Below are 24,295 nucleotides of genomic sequence, written 5' to 3'. Positions count from 1 at the left end.
ATATGACACATTATTGTAATATCATTTCTTTGTTAAAATCACACATTCATAAATAAATAGCCATGTCAGTATAAATGGCAGCGGGAACATCAATATTTAAAACGGGTGCTCAACCCTGCTATTTATTGCTAGCTGGAACACTAAGGGTGTATATTTGGGTCACTTGTGTATATTCGTTGTTCGGTTGATCAGTTGGGTGGTTGGCCTGCATTTGATGTTGTAAGTTTGTAAAACTCTTGAATATTTCTTAAGTGATTAAATTGAAACTTGGATTATGACGTCACCAGTAATTGTCAATGTGCAAGACACTCTTTTCATGTGCAGTGATCCACATATTTCTGAATAATGTGCCCTTGAGCTCAGCAATGGCCATGGTTATCGTAGAACATAGAATAAGTTTGTGGAGTGAACTACTTCTGCATTTCAAATAAGTCGCTTTGTGTGTTGGTCAGGTAGATAATATTATCATGTGCATGTCTTCAAGCAACAGCCCCCATATACTTACCTAAAGTTTTTCAGATTTTCTCATCAAAACAACAAACAAAAGTGAATAGCAATAGGTAAGATGCATTAGTTCAGTACATGATAGCCGCCTGTGCTGCCTGGTTAGTGTATCCGCATGTACTTTTACAAAACATTTGTATATTATAATTTTACAACTATATGTTTGATCATAAAGCTTCTTAGAGAAAATGACTTTTTGTGTATTAAAGCAGGGGTTTTTTTACTAAGAAAGTGACGCCGATATTCGGCGTCTTCCCCTACCAGAATTTTTCCCCTTAAAATACAATTTCCCCACCAAAAATATCATTTTTCACCAAAATATAATATTTTCTCTCAAAGAAATGTTTATTTTTCCTTGGGGCATTCGACAATTATCCAATTTGCACCATGTACAACGAATTCGCGCTCTCTCTCTCCAGACGAACACACAACATCTGGGAATCCCAGTTATTCTAAATATAGCTCTTAAATAACGTCATGTAAACTGGGCAACTAATCGTAATAATCATGTGACTATTTTACTGGATACCGGTCTTGCGCGAGAAGGGTGTTTCGTCAATTAATTACCGGAAACCAGTCGAATTTTCATCCGGGCCATGTGCAAGCCGAGGTATAAACGTGAAAACAGAAAAAAATGTCTCACAATTAGCGTTCTTACACAAACAAAATAAAACATTCGAACTCAAACGATACTGAACGCATCGAGGCATTTTTTAAGTAAGAATCATCGAAAACCGTTATAACCCAGCAGGATTCCGAGGTAATCAACATCGAACATTGTGAAAGTGAAAGTAGACAATCGGCAGCTGCCTCTCCTTTCCCTTCCAATACTGTAGCAAATCAAGATCGTCAACCCATTCATCATGAAATTGAAATCACAAAATTGACATCGTCCCCCGGCCCCAGTACAAAAATATAGTTGAAAACATTTCCCATTATTAGATCTACACCTGCAACTTTATTAAGGACTTTGACTTTAATACCTGTTAAATGTGTTTAAGAACAAAAAGGACAGAGACAAGTCTCTTTTGATGAGTTATAGACATTGAAATGAACAGTTTTTATTTTTTCCCTTAATATCTCTCTTTCGCACTCTTTTTTCCCCTTTCACCCAGCGTCAAGCGTCTTCCCCTTTCTCTAAAAAAAACCCCTGATTAAAGTTATTTACATTCAATAAATTTACAATGTAATGAACTTTTTTAATGGCTTGTAGCCGAAATCAGGCATGAAACTCAGAAACTGTATTTTTTGTATTTCACAAATACGAAGTTTGATACATGTATGAACCCAAACATAGTGAAAAGTATGTTATTGCCTTTAATACAATTCAACATGATTCCATTAATAATTTTTATTAGATATATATAATTAAATTCGTAAAAATATTTTGACTGTATTTATTATGCCCCCCTTCAAAAAAGAGGGGATATATTGTTTTGCACATGTCTGTAGGTCGGTTGGTCTGTCTGTCCACCAGATAGTTTCCGGATGATAACTCAAGAACGCTTAGGCCTAGGATCATGAAACTTCATAGGTGCATTGATCATGACTGGCAGATGACCCCTATTGATTTTGAGGTCAGTAGGTCAAAGGTCAAGGTCACAGTGACTCGAAATAGTAAAATGGTTTCCGAATAATAACTCAAGAACGCTTACGCCTAGGATCATGAAACTTCATATGTACATTGATCATGACTGGCAAATGACCCCTATTGATTTTCAGGTCACTAGGTCAAAGGTCAAGGTCACGGTGATTCGAAACAGTAAAATGGTTTCCGGATGATAACTCAAAAACGCTTACGCCTAGAATCATGAAACTTCATAGGTACATTGATCTTGACTGGCAGATGACCCCTATTGTTTTTCAGGTCACTAGATCAAAGGTCAAGGTCACAGTGACAAAAAACTTATTCACACATGGCTGCCACTACAACTGACAGCCCATATGGGGGGCATGCATGTTTTACAAACAGCCCTTGTTGTTTTATGTTATTGATTTAATTATTTCCTGCTGATATATTTCAGAAAAGAGCAATGTCATCTGTGAATATTGATGTAACTGGCGTTTCTGATGTGTCCTTGATACGAAGGGACGCTTGCGACATTTTCACAGCTGCAGTAGCCTCTGTGTATCCACCACAGATGGTTAAAAATGCCATTAAAGTCTCTCCTGACGGTAAGAAACCTGACTTAAACAAAAATGCACATGATTCTGGTGATAATATCTTGGCAAAGTTATTTAAACCTTTCCCACTTAGATACGTATTTTGACGTGTTTGTAGTATCTTAGAAAGTCAAATTTAATTGAAGACCTTTTTTTACTAGATTCAAGGTTTAAAGGCTTCATTTCCAACCCTAAGATACTGATGAGCAGCAAACAGCATAAAACCTGAACTGACTGCAAGTTACTCCCAGGCTGTTCTGGTTTTATGCTGTTTGCACATAGCATTATCACTTTGCTTCTGAGTGGGAAAGGGTTAACAAACAAAACATGCATTAAATGCTTGCTTGGATCTTCCTTGACTTGCTATTGGCCAAATTACTGGATGCGATCATTAATGTATACTGGTATTTCTAAGCGGCAAAGGAAATATGACTTACATTTCAAGGGTTTTTCATGTTATAAAACAGGAGCTGATTAAAGGTCTCCTCTCAATTATGATTTTATTGTCTTTAAAAACATGCAATTTTCCCCATCATTCAAAACTTACACCAGCTTTTTAATTTTCAAAAATCACAAGGCTAGGGTCTCTTCTGAATGAGAAAACCTCAGTGTTTATGTTGAAATAACTGCAAAATACTGTGTTTTTTCACACCTTGTTTTAATTGTTTACAATGCATTAAATGCAAGAATGTCAGAAAATAAAATTCAACAGTTCTGTCATAAATTTAAATAATTTTAAAATATTTTAACTACATACGTTACTAAGATTGTTCGGAAACTGTATAACCAGAGCACCAGATAAAAATTTGGTCCAATTCTTATTTACTCCCTATTTTAAAAATTAATTCTTATTTTACCCCCTATGTATAAAATTAATTCTTAACAATATATTACCAAATAATTTTTTATTAATTGCTTCAATACACCGCTTCGGTCGGCCATTTTGATTTTTTATGTAAAACAGTCACTGACACTACGGCTTAGGTCATAATGGCCTTTTGGTTGCCGTTAAAGTCATATCAAAAACTATATTTAACATTTAAATTTAATGACATTTTGAATACCGTAGGTATACAGTATATTACTTGTGTATAAAAATTACGATAAGTGTAATTAAAAAGGTACAATAAACAGTAATGACTCCAGGGCCCTCGTTTTGCACTTTTTACCGCCAAATATCTGCGGCTTCCCCACTTTTTTCCCCTTTTTCAGCTAAAAATTCATCCTCCAAAAAAACAACATTATTTTTATTTTTATTTTACACCTATGTTGCCAGCTGGTATCGTGCTACTAACCTTTGATTTAATGAAAATTTATGTAAATCACTTTAAAATATAGCATTTTTAGGTGTTGAATGGTTGGTGAAAAGATCTAAAATTCCCCTTTTTGCCCAAAACGACGCAAAATTCCCTCTCATGAGGGGTGTGGGTGGCTTCCCCTGGCGGCAAGAGAGGGCCCTGGACTGGCCTGCAATACTAGAACAGAATCGAGACCGTTTGGCCTTTCGACCGATCTTAGGTGTGGCTCTTCCTCACAGCAAACGCTTGAGCGACGTCGACTTAAAGTTGTAGTTTTAATTGAGCGCCTAGACGAGTCAGAACTGGGATGAAATGTTTACCGCATTCTATACATAGATGGTGACGTCACTACGTTATTGTCACCTCTATACTAAGACGCATCACATTCCCCTGGTTTGTGGAATTATGCTTCCGCCAAAGTAGTTCTGCGCAGGAATGAAAATGTTAATAATGAAAGAAAAGTGGTTCTTTATTGTGTGATTAAAACGGAATGTTGTTTAAAAAAATGTTATTTAATTATGTTTAAATGTGATTTTGAATCTCTATTGAGACTGATATCGATTATCAGAAGCACGATTACCTGAACTTCTTTCGCTTTCACTTTTCACTCGTAAAAGAAGTGCTACCCACAATTCCTTTCGCGTTAGTACACAGGTCAGTAAGACCGGTGTGTACACAATGATGTTTACCGTATATAATTTGCTTCTGGAAGATTTACGCACGTTCGAAAATTTCGAATTCGTGTTTTATTTTTTCAATGTGTAACTTAACACAAAGATTTTAAATCTAAATCGTTATTTAAGAAATAAATTTCGTTTTTACGCCTTTACGCATGTTATCTGGAGCACTGTATATAACCCCTTTAGAACTTTGAAAGTAACATATATTTAGCCCATGATTGCTTTCTTGTAGATTACTGAAGTTATTGTATGAAAGTTAAAGGACATTGACAAGGTCGCCATGTCATAGTGGATATGGTGTCCACCTATAGTGACCATGAGGTCAAGGGTTCTATTCTCCACAGTTGAGTGATGTTTAGATCTACCATTTTAAGTACTGGTTTAACCCAGGAAACAGAATCAATGGTGTCTCATTAAGCCTTTCAATGCAGTTAAGCTACTATGAATAGTTTTAAACTAATTTAACCGAAGGACATATATTTACCGCCCGATAGCCTAGTGGTAGAGCGTCCGCTTCGAGTGCGGGAGGTCGTGGGTTCGATCCCCGGCCACGACATACCAAAGTCGTAAAAAAATAGGAAGTAAAAAACTCCCCCCAAAAGCTAAACGTTGCGAAAATTTCCCCTCATGAGGGTAGCGACCCCATTCCCCTAAAATGAATTGAGGGCCCTGAAAGGTCAAGGTCATTCTTCAAGGTCAAAGGTCAAATATATAGCTTCAAAGCGGCGCAAAAGGGGACATAGTGTTTCTGACAAACACATATCTTGTTTAAAATGAAAACATCACGTATTGCATCCTCTACACCCCTGTTATTAAGCATTGTCAAATACACAAGTTTAAGCCCTGACCCAGCAATATTTTCAGCGGCGTAGGCCTTTTCATTACACTTCATAAAATGAGTGCGCTCAATGTTGGACAGTTCTGGGCTTTAGCACTGTTAAAAGCAATTTTTGTGACACAGCCAATGGGGAAAAGCTGTGAGTCATTAGATCTTTTAAAGACAAATTCACAAATTGGAGCAACTTTCTAAGTGCTGCCACATCTGCCATAGCATCGTGTTCATTGTATGTTTCACCAAGCAATTGTAAAACTAAATCAACTTGCTTCAAGGACTGCTTTGGATCTTGTTATATTATCTCTTATATAAAAACAGATTTAACTGGTATTATTGTTCATCAATTTAATATCATTTATTCACACCACATCCGGGTAATACAAATCAAGGTTACACTACACTAAAATATACTGAATACACTACAACTTCTCTCTTTTTCAGATTTTAAATATCGTTTTTAAACAAGAAAGTTCCATTTCATGATTTAACAACATAAGAGTCCAAAATACAAATGCTTTCTTTAAATATCAAAGTTATCTAAATACTACAAGAGTCCTAAACTGAATAAGCAACATCATGAAAAGTAAACTGAATAAGCAGTATTCTTGAAAAGTAATTAAATTGAAATGTTAAACAATTAAAACATTCTAAGACATCAAAATCATAAACAAATCAATACCCAAATACAAACATCATATTGCAGTTTAATAATTATTCTTTAGATTCATACTTAAGAATGTCTTTGTAAAGAAAATATAATAACAGTTCAATGTTTTCTTACATTGTAAATTTATCTCTAAAAAATAAACATTTCTATAAGTGCCCTAGCATTATTTATGCTTCACTTAAACTAATATTTTAACTATTCATCACACGCACTGTGTTGTTACATAAAAGTTCAGTTCATATTATTCTTTTAACCCATTTCAAAGTCTTGACTCGACCGCCTTGGTGTAAGGATTGCATCTGGGACCGGCTGCACCTCAGGAATCGCTTCGCTATGGTTACCACTATCTGGAATTCTGCCTAACGATATGTCGTCCTCTGATTGGTCGATGGTAGAACCTTCCTGGTTTCTGTTCAGAACGTTATTGTCCATACATTGTTTTTCAGACTGAATGTTTTGATGAAACTTCTTCACATGTGTCGAATTTCTTGTTCTTGTGACACCTGAAGTTGATTTTACTGTGACTTGATTGTTAAACTTTTCAACCAGTGTATATGGTTCGACCTCGAACTGTATAGACAATTTGTCCGTTTTGTTTTGTTTCAAAAGCACCTTGTCTCCAACTTGGAGATTGTTTGGAGTTGCTTTTTTATGTTTGTCAATGTAACCCTTGTTCTTTTCTTTCTTGTAGGTGTCGTGTTCTCGGATCTCTTCATCATTCATTGTGAATTGTATGTCCGGAAGTTTTGTACGCAACTTTCTGTTTAACAACAGCTCCGCCAGAGAAACTCTGTTAGTACTATGTGGAGTTGCACAATACGCTAACAAATAAATGTATGTCCTTATCTCGCGTGTCCAATCATTTCCTTCGGCTTGAGCGATTTTTAGTCTCTTTAACAATAATCTGTTCTGACGCTGGACTTCTCCGTTCGCACTTGGGTGGAGCGGTGTTTTACAACGATGTACAATCACGATTTCCTCTAAAAACGACTCAAATGTAGCTGACACAAACTGTCTTCCATTGTCACTAGTAAGGCTCAGAGGTAATCCATGTGTTGTGAACATACGTTCCAAACTTTCAATGACCTTTTCTGATGTCACTGTCTTCATGATGTCAATTTCATAGAATCTACTGTAGTAATCAACACATACAAATATGTAGTTCCCTGATGGTAGTGGTCCAAGTAAATCGATGTCTAAATCTTGCCAAGGACTGGCTGGGAGTGGAGTGGGGCTGAGAGATTCAGGCTTAGCTGGCTGGCTCACCAGCTGACAGCCATGACATGTTTTCACATAATTGTCAACATCCTTATCTATTTTAGGCCACCATACTTTTGTCCTCAGGTTCTGTTTTGTTCCAACTATGCCCAAATGGCCTTCATGAGCCAACTCGATACACTTCTTTCTCAAAGTTGTTGGTACCACAATTCGAGTGCCTCTCAACACAATGTGACCCATAGTGGACAGCTCATATCTTACTGAATTAAATTTGGTGTCCTTTCCCACTTGTCTGTATGTAATGAGCTGTGAATTTCTTGAATTTCCTCGTCTTTCGCTGCTGCTTCTTCTACTTCTCGCGTAGAAATGGCACTTGGCGTTGAAATTTCTATCAGAAACCATATGTAATCATCGTCTTCAGTACTTTCACTTTTGTGAACAAATTCATTCTTTTCCACTGTCACAAAAAGTCTGCTATGTTTCAACTCCCTTGTTGATATCTCACTCTGAATGTGTAGGGTAACAAGCGCAATACCCATCTTTGAATTCTCGCAGACAAATTGGATTTGGAAGAATATATCACTTCCAAAGGCTTGTGGTCTGTTAATAACTCAAACTCGACGCCATATAAGTACATGTGATATCTTTCACAAGCACAGACAATAGCCAAGGCTTCTTTTTCTGTTGTCGAATAACGTTTTTCAGTGTCTGTCAAAGTACGACTTGCATAGCTTATCACTCGCTCCTTTCCATTTGATTCTTGGAACAGCACTGCGCCTAGACCAACATTACTGGCGTCTGTGATAAGTTTCGTTTTTCTTCCTTGCTTGAAGAAACCCAGCGTTTCTGCGTAAGACATTCTTTTCTCCAGCTCATCAAAAGGAGTTTGCTGTTTGGATTTCCAGACAAATGGCTGATTCTTCTTGGTTAACAACCTCAATGGTTCGGAAATCGTGGCCACATATATCAGGAGCTGAAATTGACTAGACCTAAAAAGCTCCGCACTTCAGATGCGTTTGTCGGTTGCTTTGCATTTACAAGATCCTTCACTCGTTCTTCCGTTGGTCCGATGCCACGTCTGGATACGACATGACCCATGAAAGTCACTTTATTAGTAGAGAATTTTGATTTTGACAAGTTCACTGTCAATCCTCTGGCCTTTAAAGTGTCCATGCACTTTCGCAATTTCTTGTCGTGGTCCTCTTGACCATTTCCATGGACGATGATGTCGTCGGCAATATTCGCGACTCCTTCACAATGTTTAAACACTTGTGAAATTGCATTTTGAAACATTTCAGGGGCTGCATTCACCCCGAAACTTAAGCGTTTATAGCAGTATAGACCTTTGTGAGTGATGAACGTTGTAATCGGCCTAGAATCTTCAGCCAAGGAGATTTGATGGAAACCCATGTTGAGGTCTATTTTGCTGAACATTGAGCTGTTGTCTAGCTCAATTAACACTTCGTCAACTGTCGGAATAGGATGACATTCCCTGATGATTCCCCTATTTGCTTGTCTCATATCCACGCACAGTCAAATTTCACCAGATGGTTTTGGCACAACCACCACTGGACTAACCCACGGTGTTGGTCCTTTAGCTTTCTATATAACGTCAAAAGCTTCCAATTCATTCAATTTCTCGCTAACCTTTTCTCGAAGACTAATTGGAATTGTGTACATTTTCTGAGCTACTGGAACTACTTCTGGATCCACGTGTAACTTTAATTCAAAGTCATTAAGCTTTCCCAAACCCTGGAAACACTCTTTATATTCTTTCACAATGCTTTCTCCAACAACATTAACTGAATGACTGTGTCCTATTTTGAGAATACCTAGTTCTATGGCTGTGTCTCTGCTTAATAAAGCAGGTGCTTTATTCCGTACCACATTGAATGTCACGTTATGAATAGTTTGTTTGGTTCCTTCGATTGACACATTGCTTTGAAACTCTCCAATCAAATGTAACGGTTTCTTTGTTGACAGAACTCTCTGGAGGCTTTTCCATGTTCTTACTCTGCCGTTCACTGAGTTCCATGGTGTTCGCAACTTCTCCTAACTGGTCTTATGTCAACCCATCTCCCTTTTCAAGAAGCTTTGATCTAAGCCTGTGAGAATGGCACTTCTCTATAACTTGATCCCTGATTAACTCATCCACATTATCAACATGACAGTGTACAGCTTTAAGTCTTAGTCGAACAATATTAATATACTGATCAATTGTTTCTGTACCTTCTTGTTTAGTGTTCCGAAACTCGTATCTTTCGTACGGCACATTCACTTTTGGCTGAAAATGCATGTTCAGAGTTTTCACACACTTCTGATATGCATTGTCATCTACTCCTCCTTCCTCCGTCAGTGTGAAAAATACATCCTGAAGATCTAATCCAGCACAATGCAGTAATAGGGCTCGCTTTTGGTTTGCGTCTGATACGCCTTTACCAACAACAAACAGTTCGAATGCCTTAAGCCAACGTTCCCATTGTTGGTGCAGGTGAGTGGGGTTCGCGTTTGGATCGAATTTATCGACTCCCTGAAGATCTACAGGCTTAGCCATCCCGGTTTGTATTTAAACATGTACAGGTGATGATTTCGGCACTATCCTTGTCGCCAGATATTATGTTATCTTTTATATAAAAACAGATTTTACTCGTGTTATTGTTCATTAATTTAATATAATTTATTCACACCACATCCGGGTAATACAAATCAAGGTTACACTACACTAAAATATACTGAATATACTACAGATCTAATATTTATGCCCCTCTTCGAAGAAGAGGGGGTATATTGTTTTGCTCATGTAGGTCTGTCCGTATGTCCGTCCACCAGATGGTTTCCGGATGATAACTCAAGAATGCTTACTGTAGGCCTATGATCATGAAACTTCAAAGGTACATTGATCATGACTTGCAGATGACCCCTAAAGATTTTGAGGTCACTAGGTCAAAGGTCAAGGTCACGGTGACCCGAAATAGTAAAATGGTTTCCGGATGATAACTCATGAACGCTTATGTCTAGGATCATGAAACTTCAAACAGGGCTTCCGCTGTCGTTCGCCAAATTCGCCGTTGGCGAAAATTTCGCAAATTCGGCGAATAAAATTCTCGGTTGGCGAAAATGCTCGGCGAAACGTTTTTAAAATTCGGCGAATAAAATTCTCGGTTGGCGAAAATGCTCGGCGAAACGTTTTTTGCCTGTCAAGTACCATCCCAGATAGTAAACTCTTTAAACCGTCGACTGTGCGTCAATACATCATCGTGTTATTAACCAGAAAATTTGATACGCAGTCTGCAGCAACACCGGTCAGAACCGGTCATCGAAACAAAGGAAACTTGCTAGTGCATTGTGTGCTAGCAGTGACGTCACCATCTATGTATACAACGCTTGCTGGTGTGAAAACAAAAGGTGTTATCGAACATAATGTCAATACCACGGGCCTGGCAAAAGCATTTAACAAAAAACTATTTCTTCACAAAAACACATGAAATCTTGTTTCAACAGGAATTTGAGAGCATTTCTGTTTTATAGTTTCATTATTATAATATTTTGGGAAAGGTAAAGTTTGATTAAGAAACCAACAATTTCGGAAATAAAAACTATACCATTCACTCATTGTAATATATTTCGGATAAGTTAAAAATTCGGACATTTAAAGATACGGACATTTATGTGTTGGTTTGTTGTTGATAGTTTGTAAAACTATGTTTTATCATATTTCAGGCAGCTAGAATGGATGATGGCAATTATCTGGGCCTTTCTGTCAAAAAATATGCGTGAAAAACATTCATTTATTTGAGCCTAGAAACATCCACCACTTACAGAAAATGTTTTAACAACAGAAGCTGTCAAAGCTGATGTATATCATATCCAAATGACCAAATATAACTAACAATATGAAGTGAGAGGCTTTAAAAATAAAGCATCTTTAGTCTTGATCAACTGTTATGTTTTGCAAAGATTGAAATATGTGCTAAAGAATGAATATCTTTAATATAATGAAAATGTGCTTATTTTGTAAACAATGTGAACTGATCATGTGCTTATGATGTATGTACAAACTGATATTCTGTTATGTAGAATAAAAGTATAATTATTACATTGATGTATGTATATCTAGATGTTTGCATATCTATAAATGTTTTTTGTTATAAACTGATATTCTGTTATGTACAATATTTTAAAAGGATGATTATAGTAATAAATATATTTAAGCTTCATATTGTAGTTATTTGTGTTCTTACACCCCAAGACTTTCACAAGGCGGTCCTAAATGCTTGGCTAAAACTTTGGCTACAGTTTCTAAAATTTGGCTACAAAAAAATCCAATTGGCTAAAATGTTGGCTAAAGAAATTTTTGAGCCAGGGGAAGCCCTGCTTCAAAGGTACATTGATCATGACTCTCAGATGACCCCTATTGATTTTCAGGTCACTAGGTCAAAGGTCAAGGTCACGGTGACCCGAAACAGTAAAATGGTTTCCAGATGGTAACTTAAGATCGCTTACGCCTAGGATCACGAAACTTCATAGGTACATCATGACGCGCAGATGACCCCTATTGATTTTCAGGTCACTAGGTCAAAGGTCACGGTGACTCAACTTAGAAGAATGGTTTCTGGATGATAACTCAAGAATGCTTACGCCTAGGATCATGAAACTTCATAGGTACATTGATCATGACTCACAGATGACCCCTATTGACTCTCAGGTCACAAGGTCAAAGGTCAAGGTCACGATGACTCGGACACAGTAAAATGGTTTCTGGATTATTACTCAAGAATGCTTACACCTAGGATCATGAAACTTCATAGGTACATTGATCATGACTCGCAGATGACCCCTATTGATTTTAAGGTCACTAGGTCAAAGGTCAAGGGCACGGTGATTCAACACAGTAAAATTGTTTCCGGATGATGTCTCAAGAATACTCATAGGCCTAGGATCATCAAACTTCATAGATACATTGATCATGACTGGCAGATGATCCCTATTGATTTTCAGGTCACTAGGTCAAAGGTCAAGGTCACAGTGACAAAAAATGTATTTACACAATGGCTGCCACTACAACTGACAGCCCATATGGGGGGGGGGCATGCATGTTTTACAAACAGCCCTTATTTGAATATTGATAGAGAATCGATAAAAGTGCATTTATACAAAATATAAATTGCACTTACATTTAAACCCAGATTGAAACAAAAATTGTTAAATCAAAACGACGACCATTATGAACAAGTAAGCACACATTTCAAAACTTTTCAAGCCAATGTATAATTCTTTCGACAGCCACTCATATTGGCACTGGCTGCACAACTTATCCAATGAATGTCATTGTCCCAACACTGGCTGCACAACTTATCTAATGAATGTCATTGTCCCATCAGTCATTGAAACGCCTGTAACTTGTAAAGCATCTTGACTTATTGGAACAGTTGGCGTGACGTATGTTGCGAACTGACTACCAGACTGGACTTCCACCGATGCATATGAGTAACCTGCGGGATTTCCCTTCCTTCAACTGGAAACATAGTTGACATTGCAATCTAGGAAATTATTGACATGCAATATCACATTGTTTAAATATAGAAGAACAAAACCATGATGTTTTAAGAAGATTATTGTTATTTTTGACATATTATTTTGGCTATTATTCTAGGATTGGGAAAATTTTCAGCTAATTGGGCAAAAATACTTGTATTTTGAATTGGGAATGGGTCAGACATTCTGACCCGCAGGATTTGTATAAAAAGGCCTGCCAAACGTTGCCTAACTTACACTTGTGAGATTGGCGGTCAACATAGATAATTGGTTTTACAACACATTTTATATAATTTGATGTTTTCCATGTAATGATGCAAAAATTTATTGTTACCGCTGATAATCCAAATAATAGATTCTTATGTCATTAAATATTATTGAATTATATAAAACATGTTTTTATTTAAGATTTATACTTTGTAAATAATAAACCAAACAAAACGGACATGTCACGACTTCAGTTTCGATATTTACCGACATAAGCCTACGTCAACCGATCTTACAAAAAATTGCGGGAAATGATTACACTTGTACTACCTTAAAGTCTCTATAACGCTCAAAATCAACGAAAATTTTGAAAATTAATTAGTAAAATAAAGTAAACACCTAAACAATCAGTGTTCATTATAGCAATAGCCACAATTTCAACGCTAGATGTGGTATGATTACAGAGATTTTTGTGATACAAAATGCTCGTTTTTATTGATTTGTTACACAATAAATTCCATGTTTATTTCCTGCGAATATATCTATTAATATGACACACAAACACTAAAATGGTACCATGTTAAAACCATAAGGAAAACGAGCATTTTGTATCCCTAAATATCTATTTAAAATAAACATTTACCTATAGCTAAATGTATCAATGAATTCATTAGTTGAATGTATCTCCCTCAGCCAATCAAAAACACAGTTTATCACTTACAGTTAATGAAGCGTGCAGTTTAGCTGGCGAAGGTTAGATCGTCTGTACACTAATCACACAAGTTGACAGCTGTTTATAGCTTAATTAGGGGCATATGACAGGAAATACACAAGTGGTTTGAAACTGTGAGGGGCTCATTAAAAAAATCGTATCTAGCCTAGCTTGCAGCCAGCTGGGGGGGGTGGGCTTTAGCCTCCTAGCCCCCGACCTAAATACGCCTCTGTATTTTACCACACCACATCTGGGCCCTCTGGTGTTGAAATTTCGGCAATTGCCATAAGGAACACTGATTTTTAATTGTTTAACTTTATTTTACGAAATGTACCAATTTTTCGTTGATTTTGAGTAGTAATGTTACTTTAAATACACGTAATAATAAATTGCTATTAAGAAAATGATATGTTATCAAAGCAAGCGATTACTTTCTTTTCTATAGAGTACATGTACGAGCGGTATGATATGTTTAACGTATACTTAAATTATTTTTTTCTACTAAAGGTTTTTTGGTTAACCGGTTAATAACCAGTTACGGCAAACGGTTACCCAGTTAATATTTTTTGTAACCTTTTGCATCCCTAATTATAAGTACCAATAATGTAGTATTTGAATTTGAATAAATATAAATTTATGTTAAAAATAGTAACTAATAATACTGTAAAGGTATCATTTATAAAGCACTTGAGCAATGTGCAATAGGAAACTAAGTTTTTATGAATATGACTTTTTTAAGAAAATATTTTTTTAAATGTTTCTGAAGAAAAGCAACAGTTTAACTCCCCTTACCTCTGATAATTGTGGGGCAGTTGTCTGTTACTGACATAAGTACATGTATGTGCTCTTAGTAATGGTGAACTACATAACACAGGAAAGTGTGTGTTGGTAAACTGGGCTATGATATGTATATTAAGATACTGTTGAAAACAGCAAAAAAAATATGACAAATCATCTTTACAAATATCAATAGATTTTGATGGTTTTGTATATATTTTAGCTCACCTGAGCACAACGTGCTCATGGTGAGCTTTTGTGATCGCTTTTTGTCCGCCGTGCGTCGTGCGCCGTCAACATTTGCCTTGTAACTGTCCATAGGCCACATTTATTGTCCAATCTTCATGAAATTTGGTCAGAAGATTGGTCTCAATGATATCTTGGATGAGTTGAAAAATAGTTATGTTTGCTTGAAAAACATGGCTGCCAAGGGGCGGGGCATTTTTCCATATATGGCTATATATGGCTATAGTAAAATCTTGTTAACACTCTAGAGGCCACATTTATTGTCTGATCATCATGAAACTTGGTCAGAAGATTCATCCCTATAATATCTTGTACGAGTTGGAAAATGATGCCGGTTGGTTGAAAAACATGGCCACCAGGGGGCGGGGCATTTTTCCTTGTATGGCTTTAATAAAACCTTGTTAACACTCTAGAGGCCACATTTATTTTCCGATCTTCATGAAACTTGCTCAGAAGATTTGTCCCAATGATATCTTGGACGATTTCAGAAATGGTAACCTTTGCTTGAAAAACATGGCTGCCAAGGGGCGGGGCATTTTTCCTTATATGGCTATATATGGCTATAGTAAAATCTTGTTAACACTCTAGAGGCCACATTTATTGTCCAATCTTCATGAAACTCAGTCAGAAGATTCATCCCAATAATATCTTGGACGAGTTCAAAAACGATGCCGGTTGGCTGAAAAACCTGACCACCTTGGGGGCGGGGCATTTTTCATTATATAGCTATAGTAAAACAACTTTTACATTCTAGAGGCCACATTTATTTTCCAATCATCATGAAACTTGGTCAGAAGATTTTCCCAATGATATCTTGGATGAGTTCCAAAATGGTTTTGGTTGCTTTAAAAACATGGCCACCAGGGGCGGGGCATTTTTCCTTATATGGCTATATATGGCTTTAGTAAAACCTTGTTAACACTCTAGAGGCCACATTTATTGTCCAATCTTCATGAAATTTGGTCAGAAGATTGTTCTTAATGATATCTTGGATGAGTTTGAAAATAATTATGTTTGCTTGTAAAACATGGCTTCCAAGGGGCGGGGCATTTTTCCTTATGGCTATAGTAAAATCTTGTTAACCTTCAAGAGGCCACATTTACTGTCAGATCTTCATGAAACTTGGTCAGAAGATTCATCCCGATAATATCTTGGAAGAGTTCAAAAACATGGCTGCCAGGGGGCGGGGCATATTTCCTTATATGGCTATAATAAAACCTTGTTTACACTCTAGAGGCCACATTTATTTTCCGATCTTCATGAAACTTGGTCAGAAGATTTGTCCCAATAATATCTTGTTATCTCAGTTGAGCGACTTTGGACCTTTCTGGCTCTCTTGTTTAAAAATTAATTGGGTCATTTAGTATAACAAAAAAATGTTTCTGACTTGTGTGGTAAAACTTGTGGCAAACATTTCAGGTAACAAGCTGTGTGGTAAGACAAACACTTGGAGACACTTCTAACGCATCACTTAATCATATCAATATAGCTCCAGTATTTTTGATCGGATTGTGTTGAAATTTGGACCAAGAATAATTCAACACGTATCTGATAACTCCTGAAAATTTAATTGAAATTGAAAAACAACAAAATGTAAAACTTAACATATTAAAAACGTCACTTCAAAAGTCAAAATTCGCAGACTCGTACAACGTAAAATAATAACAATGTGAAAATAAAACGCATAAACTTACACGTCTTAATAACTGACCGGCTTGCAACATGCCGATTGAGCAATTTCGCTCATGAATATTCATAAGAGCCATAAAGTTTTTCTTAAATTAATGTTATGTTGTTCTTGTGTAAAAACTTACCTAGAATTATGAAATTGAAATTAAATTAAATTGGAATAAAATGAATATCGCCTTTTACTACACTTGGTGATTTTTTTAACGCAACACTTTTAAAACTTACATATCTCAGTAATGGGTGAATATTTTTATTTAAAATTGCACATGTGATCATTTGACTACAGTATGTGCAAGCTTACAATAAAATCATTCATCCGTGACAATCGGACGCTTTAGCAAGTTGGAAAGGTAGCCTGTAAAATGTAAAGTGCGCGATTGCGCTCCTGAATATGCATACAAGCTATATTGTTTTGTAAATTAATTTTATGTTTTCCTTATGTTAGAACCCATCTAAAATAATTAAATTGAAATAAAACTAGAATTAAATCAGGTTTCAACATTTTCACATGCAAAAATCTAGAACCACACCTACCCCACGTGCTGAAGCGTCCAATCGTCACGGATGAATGATTTTATTGTGAGCTTGCATAGAACGCAGTCAAATGATTGTATGTAAAATTTTAAATCAATATCTTTACTCGTAACTGAGATATTCAAGATTGAAAAGTGATGCGTTAGAAGTGTCTCCAAGTGTATGGGGAACATTACATTTTGCGGTAACAAGCTGTGTGTAGTAATACATGCAGGTAACATTTCTGTTTACGAGCTGTGTGTGGTAAATCATGTGGGGAACAAATATTTCAGGTAACAAACTGTTTGTGGTAAAATATGTGGGGATTTACTCGGGAACATTTCAGTAAATTAGCTTTTTGTGCTTAAAACATAAGGGGAACATTTCAGTTAACAATCTGTTTGGGGTAAAACATTAGGGGAACATTTCAGGTAACAAGCTGTTTGAGGTAAAACATGTGGTGAACATTTCAGGTAATAAGTCGTGTGTGGTAAAACATGTTGAGAACATTTCAGGTCACACACTGTGTGTGGTAAAGCATGTAGGGAACATTTCAGGTCACAAACTGTGTGTGGTAAAACATGTTGGGAACATTTCAGGTCACAAACTGTGTGTGGTAAAACATGTGAGAACCTTTTCAGGTAACCAGCTGACAGTGGATGGACACAACTATGCCCTCAAGCAGAACGTGTACGTTGTGGGGTTCGGTAAGGCAGTGTCTGGAATGGCGGCAGCCCTGGATCAGCTGATAGGCAAACACATTGTGGACGGGATCATCAGCATTCCGTATGGGACATTTGAGCTATTCACCTCCATTGGAAAAAGGTGATCTGATTGTGCCCCTTGGTACAAACAAATTTTGCCAAAAGTTTTTAACTCGGCTCTCAGCTAGATGTTTATACAAATGAAGAGTTTAGTGAAGCACTGTGAGGGGTATAGTGTTTTTTCTCCCTTGAGGTGGTTATTTAATTACATTCCTGATTAGTTTGAATCAATGGCATTCATACCTTATAGGGAAAGTTTGAAGGTTGAAAATAATGTCTTAGATGATGTAAGTTGATAAATATCAAGGTTATCATAGTTTTAAAGGTTTTTTATGTTATTGGAAAAGATGAAAATGTTACTTTTTGCGGTAAAGGCTGTTATCGGTATTTTGCGGTGAAAAAAAAACACTGAACAGAGAAGTCAGGGGGTCAAGGAGTTAATGATTTCCACTTTTAGTGGCTTATCAAGGTCTTTCCCCAAAACACAAACTACTGGTTCTACCTTCAAAATATGCTTGAGTGAAACACATACATTTCCATAGCTTTTGAAAACAGATAAGAGTTTAACACATTAGGCCCTAAGCTTTTGATGCAGTAGAGCAAAATATTGTTTGCTTAACTCTTTCAGTGCTGGAACCGAATTTTGAAGGCCTTTGCAAACAGTTTGGATCCAGATGAGACGCCACAAAATGTGGCGTCTCATCAGGATCCAAACTGTTTGCTATTCTGATAGTATTCTTTGAAAATTTTTTGAAGAAAATGCTTATTTTAGAAATTCAGCAGACGACATTTAAGCAGACGACAAATTTCCCAGCATGCAAAGGGTTAACATATATGAGTTGATCTCAAAGAATTAAGATTAAATGCATTTGTTTAAAGTGTCGTCCAAGATTGGCTTGTACTTCCTGCTTATATGGTATTTGGTACTGGTATTTGTTGTTTCAAGGAAGTCTCTTCTCTACAAAAGACAAGTTGTAGCAGGAAAGTACGCACATGCAGTTAACACCTTAGTTCTGACTGTTATTCCTCAGTGACCTGTGCGTGAAACCTGACAGCAAGATCCGGGTGTTCCAAGGGGCAAGGTATAACATGCCAGACGAAGACTCTCACAAAGCAGCCACTGCGATACACGAACTGGCAAAATCATTGACAGAGAAACACATATTGATTGTACTTATTTCAGGTAAAAAATTCAAAGTTTAAAATAAAGATTGTATTTTGAATTTCAGGTACAGATTTTAAAGTTAATGTTTTTTGCATTTTAATGTTTAATTTTTTGCAGCTGCTATTGTTTAAAAAGTACTTATTTAATGATTGCTTAAGGCAGAGATCTTGGTTTAAAAAATGTTCAGTTTAAGATTACCTGAATAAAATAAAAATGAAATAAAAATACTAAAAACTAGTTTTGTCCTAGAATCAGGCAATAAATATGATGGGGTCAATTTACCTATGCTGATTTTTCGTTGTCTCTTTTTCATGAAATCTAGACCAGTCTAATGAAGGGAACATAAACAAAATAGCCAATTTGTGAACCATTTTATACCCCTCAACTTATGTGTGGGTAGACTTATGACCAAGTTTTTATGGTTATAACAGTAGTAAAATCATTACGAAGAAAATGAACATTGTACATTAAGAACCGCTGTGGGTATGAGAACTATTGGTACAGGTATTGAAGTGTTGTAAACACCCATCGCAGCTTAAAATGTCTGTAGAAATGAGACTCATACCACTTGTTTAATGAGAATGGTTTTATATGATTGTATGTTGTTGTGTTTTTTGGAGCAAGTACATTATTTCTTTATGATAAAATGTGGGAAAATGCATAGTTTAAAAATGTGGTTTATGACACATCAAGTTTTCTCACATTTGGCAGTTTACATACACAAATAACTCAAGTATTTAAAAGTAGAAATTCTAATTGAAGTTAAGAAATTAATTTCCATTTTGTGTATATTTACTAGAGTGTAAATTACATTTGCCTGTCAACTGCTGTTGTTAGATACTTGAAATATCCTTTATACATGAAAATGATATACTGTTCAATGATATACTGTTCAATGATATACTGTTCAATGATATACTGTTCAATTCTGACCTGATTTTCTGCAGGGGGAGGATCTTCCCTGCTACCATCGCCCATTCCACCTGTAACCCTCGACGAGGCCATCAAGATGACCCGGGTTATATCTGAGGTCGGGGGCTCCATTGGGGAACTCAACATACTGAGACAAAACGTGGAGGTGCTCAAAGGAGGTGGCCTTGCAATGGTGGCCAGGCCAGCGCAGGTACAGCCTAATTTAATCAAATGAGTCATTTCTGCAAAAACTGGGCTTAATGCTTGTGCATTAAGTGATGTCCCAGTTTAGCCTGTGGGTGCATTCAGCTTTATGTTTTTTGTTTAGAGATCTCGAATTAAAGAACATCCAGGTCAGGCAGAAAGTGTTGTTCCAGATCAGCCTTACCGACTGCACAGGCTTATCTGGTGTGACACGCTATGCACATTCATTCAGCCCAGTTTTCTCAGAATGAGGCTCATTGTGTTAAATGGTTTGTTGGTACAATTACATGTCATTATTTTACTTTAATTACAGGAATGACTAAGGTTTCGGACACTCTAAGTTTTCGGACACCCCCTTTTTTGGCTAAAATATTTATTTTTCATGACTTAATTTTCAGACGTGTGCGTTTTCGTCTCTCATTAATGCTCTAAATTTTCAGACGGTATATTCTACAGGGCTATTGACTGTATTCGCTTATCTTGTGCAAACTGACTAAGGCCATAAAACCTGGGAGACGAATGCCTGAGGGCAATTGACCATAACATTTGCATAAATGGGTGAATAACAATGTATACGGGTAGAAAACAATCGCTTCACCTAACAGAATTTTAAATGATATCTTCCTATAAGTGAAGCAGTATGTTTGATGTTTTTACTTTTTAGTTTTGTATCATTTCAGGCAAGAGTAAGCGAAGCTGTGAAGTTGAGTTTTATTTTAAAGTGTAAACAATAGTCCGCATTGATTTATTGCATTTATTTTCTATAATTATTATTTTCTGATATTCAATTTTTGTCTCTAAATTTTCGGACACCTGACATTTTTGAATATTTTCTTATCTAAATTTTCAGACACGATTTAAAAAAAAAAGATTTTTAAGTGTCTGAAAGCTTAGAGTAATTTCTGAAAGCTTAGAGTAATTTCGGTATGTAATGTTGATGGAGGTTTTAAAATGAACCAAATGGTGTTTTGTTTGGAAGAGTTTGAAGACGTACCCCAAATCGTAAAAGGATTAAATGCCATTAATTAAAAATAAAAACAGTCTCAAACCAGATTTAAATATCTCAAGCATATACAAGTATATTGCCTTTTGTATGTACACTTCAACACCGTTATTTCGAAGTCGTCGGGACCGTTAAAAAAACTTCGGATTAACGATAATTCTAAATAAACATTTGACTGACGACTTCTTTGATTCTGTAATAATAAAACTTTGTGGAATTCGCATGGTTCGGTTGCACGCTACTATTAATAATTGTTTTACTTAAAAACGTAAACTAGTCAGATGGCAATAGATTTCTACTTGTAACAAACGAAGGAATAAAACGATTCTTGTTCCTCTTTTTATGTTTGTTCTCTGAGTACAGAACATATTAAATATAATAAATATGCACTTATTATCAGAACATATAAAATATAACGAATAGCACAAACTATCAGACCATATTAAATATAACGAATAGCACAAATTGTCATACATGTAAATACAGATGAATACATTTTCGGAAATGTATTAACATTTTTTGAAAATAAGACGCGATGTCTCCCTGAACACTAGACTTAGCAGCACTAAACTGGACGCGTGTAACATATTTCTCCAATGTGTCGAGGCACTCACTTTCGCCCGTGTTTGCTCGCAGAAGGTAGAGTTTATATAAGATGAATTTCATTGGACCACATTTACTCAGACCTAATGTAACACGTTAATTTGTTACTAAAGAATGCAAAACTACATAAATAGTAATTATCGGCTTTTGACGACATTATAAAATTAACGTCTACGCGCAGACGACAAAGGAGTAATTATCAGCTTTTGACGCGCCACGCCCAGACGACAAAGGTGTGAAATTTTGCTTACCGTTTTGCAGCTTTGACTTCGGATTAAAGATTGATGATTTGGTGCAAATTATATTGTCAGGACCGACACAATCACTTCGAATTAACGATTTTTTCGGTTTAACAAAGTTCGGACTAACAATGAAATTTTACATTAAGCAAAGAAGAACCAAATTCGGGACCGGAAAAATACTTCGAAATAACGGTGACTTCGGATTATCGGTGTTCGAAATAACGGTGTTGAAGTGTAATTGTTTAACATATGATAACTAAGAGAGATGAATGAATAATGTTTGCTGTTCAATTTGAATGTGTTTTAAAACCTTATCCCTGCTTTTGAAAGTCATTTCTTACTAATTGATAATGGTCTTATAATCTTTCTAACACTTAACGCCTTAATGTTAGCTTTATCCTATTTTTATGCCCCCCTTCAAAGAAGAGGGGGTATATTGTTTTGCACATGTCGGTCCGTCCGTCCGTCCACCGAATGGTTTCCGGATGATAACTCAAGAACGATTACGCCTAGAATCATGAAACTTCATAGGTACATTGATCATGACTCACAGATGACCCCTATTGATTTTCAGGTCACTAGGTCAAAGGTCAAGGTCACGGTAACTAGAACCAGTAAAATGGTTTCCGGATTATGACTTAAGAACGCTTACGCCTAGGATCATGAAACTTCATAGGTACATTGATCATGACTTGCAGATGACCCCTATAGATTTTCTGGTCACTAGGTCAAAGGTCAAGGTCATGGTGACTCGAACCAGTAAAATGGTTTTCGGGTGATAACTCAAGAGCGCTTACGCCTAGGATCATGAAACTTCATAGGTACATTGATCATGACTCACAGATTACCCCTATTGACTCTCAGGTCACTAGGTCAAAGGTCAAGGTGACTCGAACCAGTAAAATGGTTTCCGGATGATAACTCAAGAACACTTACACCTAGGATCATGAAACTTCATAGGTACATTGATCATGACTCGCAGATGACCCCTATTGATTTTCAGGTCACTAGGTCAAAAGTCACGGTGACTAGAACTACTAAAATGGTTTCCGGATGATAACTCAAAAAAGCTTACGCCTAGGATCATGAAACTTCATAGGTCCATTGATCGTGACTGGCAGATGACCCCTATTGATTTTCAGGTCACTAGGTCAAAGGTCAAGGTCAAAGTGACAAAAAACGTATTCACACAATGGCTGCCACTACAACTGACAGCCCATATGGGGGTCATGCATGTTTTACAAACAGCCCTTGTTATTTTACTTTTACATACATTGTTTCAATTGCTCTATTTGTTGAGCCCTCTTGCCAAACGCTTGATATACTAGTAGCAGTCACAATGATCCAGTGTGCAGTATGTGTAGGTGTGTCATCATGTGTGTCCAAGCATGTCGGGACTGTTACTGAACTGAAACTTTGTCATTCATTGTGCAATTTCGAAATAACTTTCCTCAAATTCACCATCATAAGACACTCATCGTACACCCATCTCCCTGCCTCAAAAGTCAATATCATGGATAGGCTTTTTTGCCTATTTTAAGGTTGTTATTGGGTCATAGGCGTAAAGTATCTTTTATCCTAAATCCCAAATGGATTGACTTTTTGTTGTTAAATAATAAAGATGATTTGTCTAGCAATAAACACTTTTTGAGTTTTACTGATATTTTACTAGTAGGTTAACTAGTAGGTTTAAAGCCTGGTTTAAGCTCAAGGTCTCAATTAAGGCCAAAAGTCAAAATAAAGTACAAATGTTATTGACTATAAACTTAACATGTTGCACACAGGCATTTAGGAAAACTATGTGACATATTACTAAATGTTGTTAACATGAAACACAGAGCTGATCTTGAAAACCAACTTTTTTTGCATGTAGTAGGATTAAAAGGATTAATAAAATAATAGATGTGTATGCAATAAAGATGAAGTTTAGTTCTTTTGGCACGAAAGCAAGCCTCAAGATCGTCTGTTTCTGATATTTTTATCCTAATTTTCTCATCAGATCATTGCAGGTCTCTTTCCTGATCTGTATCGGTATTATCCCTGAGATTTTCTGATGTTATTAGCCGGATTTTTTTTCGAAAAAATCTCGGCTTATAGATTGATGTTGTCGGGCGGGCGGGCGGGCGGGCGGGGTGGCGGCGTGCTCGAAAATGTTAAAGTTCTTATTTCATGGTATAACTTTGGTATGCTTGGACCTAGAGTCTTCAAACTTGACATGAAGGTTGGCCAGGATTAACAGATGACCACTGGTCATTTCAAGGTCATTCATTTGAAGGTCAAGGTCACTGTGACCTTCAATATAAAAAATGTTAAAGTTGTTATAACTTTGGTATGCTTGGACCTAGAGTCTTGAAACTT

At 36.5% G+C, this 24,295-nt stretch overlaps 1 protein-coding gene across 1 annotated transcript in view; it reads left to right on the top strand.

Moving 5' to 3' along the window:
- Positions 1 to 1,240: 1,240 nt before the first annotated feature.
- Positions 1,241 to 24,295, top strand: part of LOC127880825 (glycerate kinase-like) — a 31,436-nt gene continuing 8,381 nt past the window's right edge. The window contains exons 1-5 of the mRNA XM_052428273.1: positions 1,241 to 1,264; positions 2,529 to 2,679; positions 17,686 to 17,869; positions 18,840 to 18,991; positions 19,921 to 20,096. Of these exons, the coding sequence (XP_052284233.1) occupies positions 2,538 to 2,679; positions 17,686 to 17,869; positions 18,840 to 18,991; positions 19,921 to 20,096 (654 nt within the window). The 5' untranslated portion in view covers positions 1,241 to 1,264; positions 2,529 to 2,537. The remainder of the gene's footprint in view (positions 1,265 to 2,528; positions 2,680 to 17,685; positions 17,870 to 18,839; positions 18,992 to 19,920; positions 20,097 to 24,295) is intronic.

Source organism: Dreissena polymorpha, chromosome 5 (assembly GCF_020536995.1).
Source record: "Dreissena polymorpha isolate Duluth1 chromosome 5, UMN_Dpol_1.0, whole genome shotgun sequence".
Classification (NCBI taxonomy): domain Eukaryota; kingdom Metazoa; phylum Mollusca; class Bivalvia; order Myida; family Dreissenidae; genus Dreissena; species Dreissena polymorpha.
This window is presented reverse-complemented; position numbering and strand designations above follow the sequence as displayed.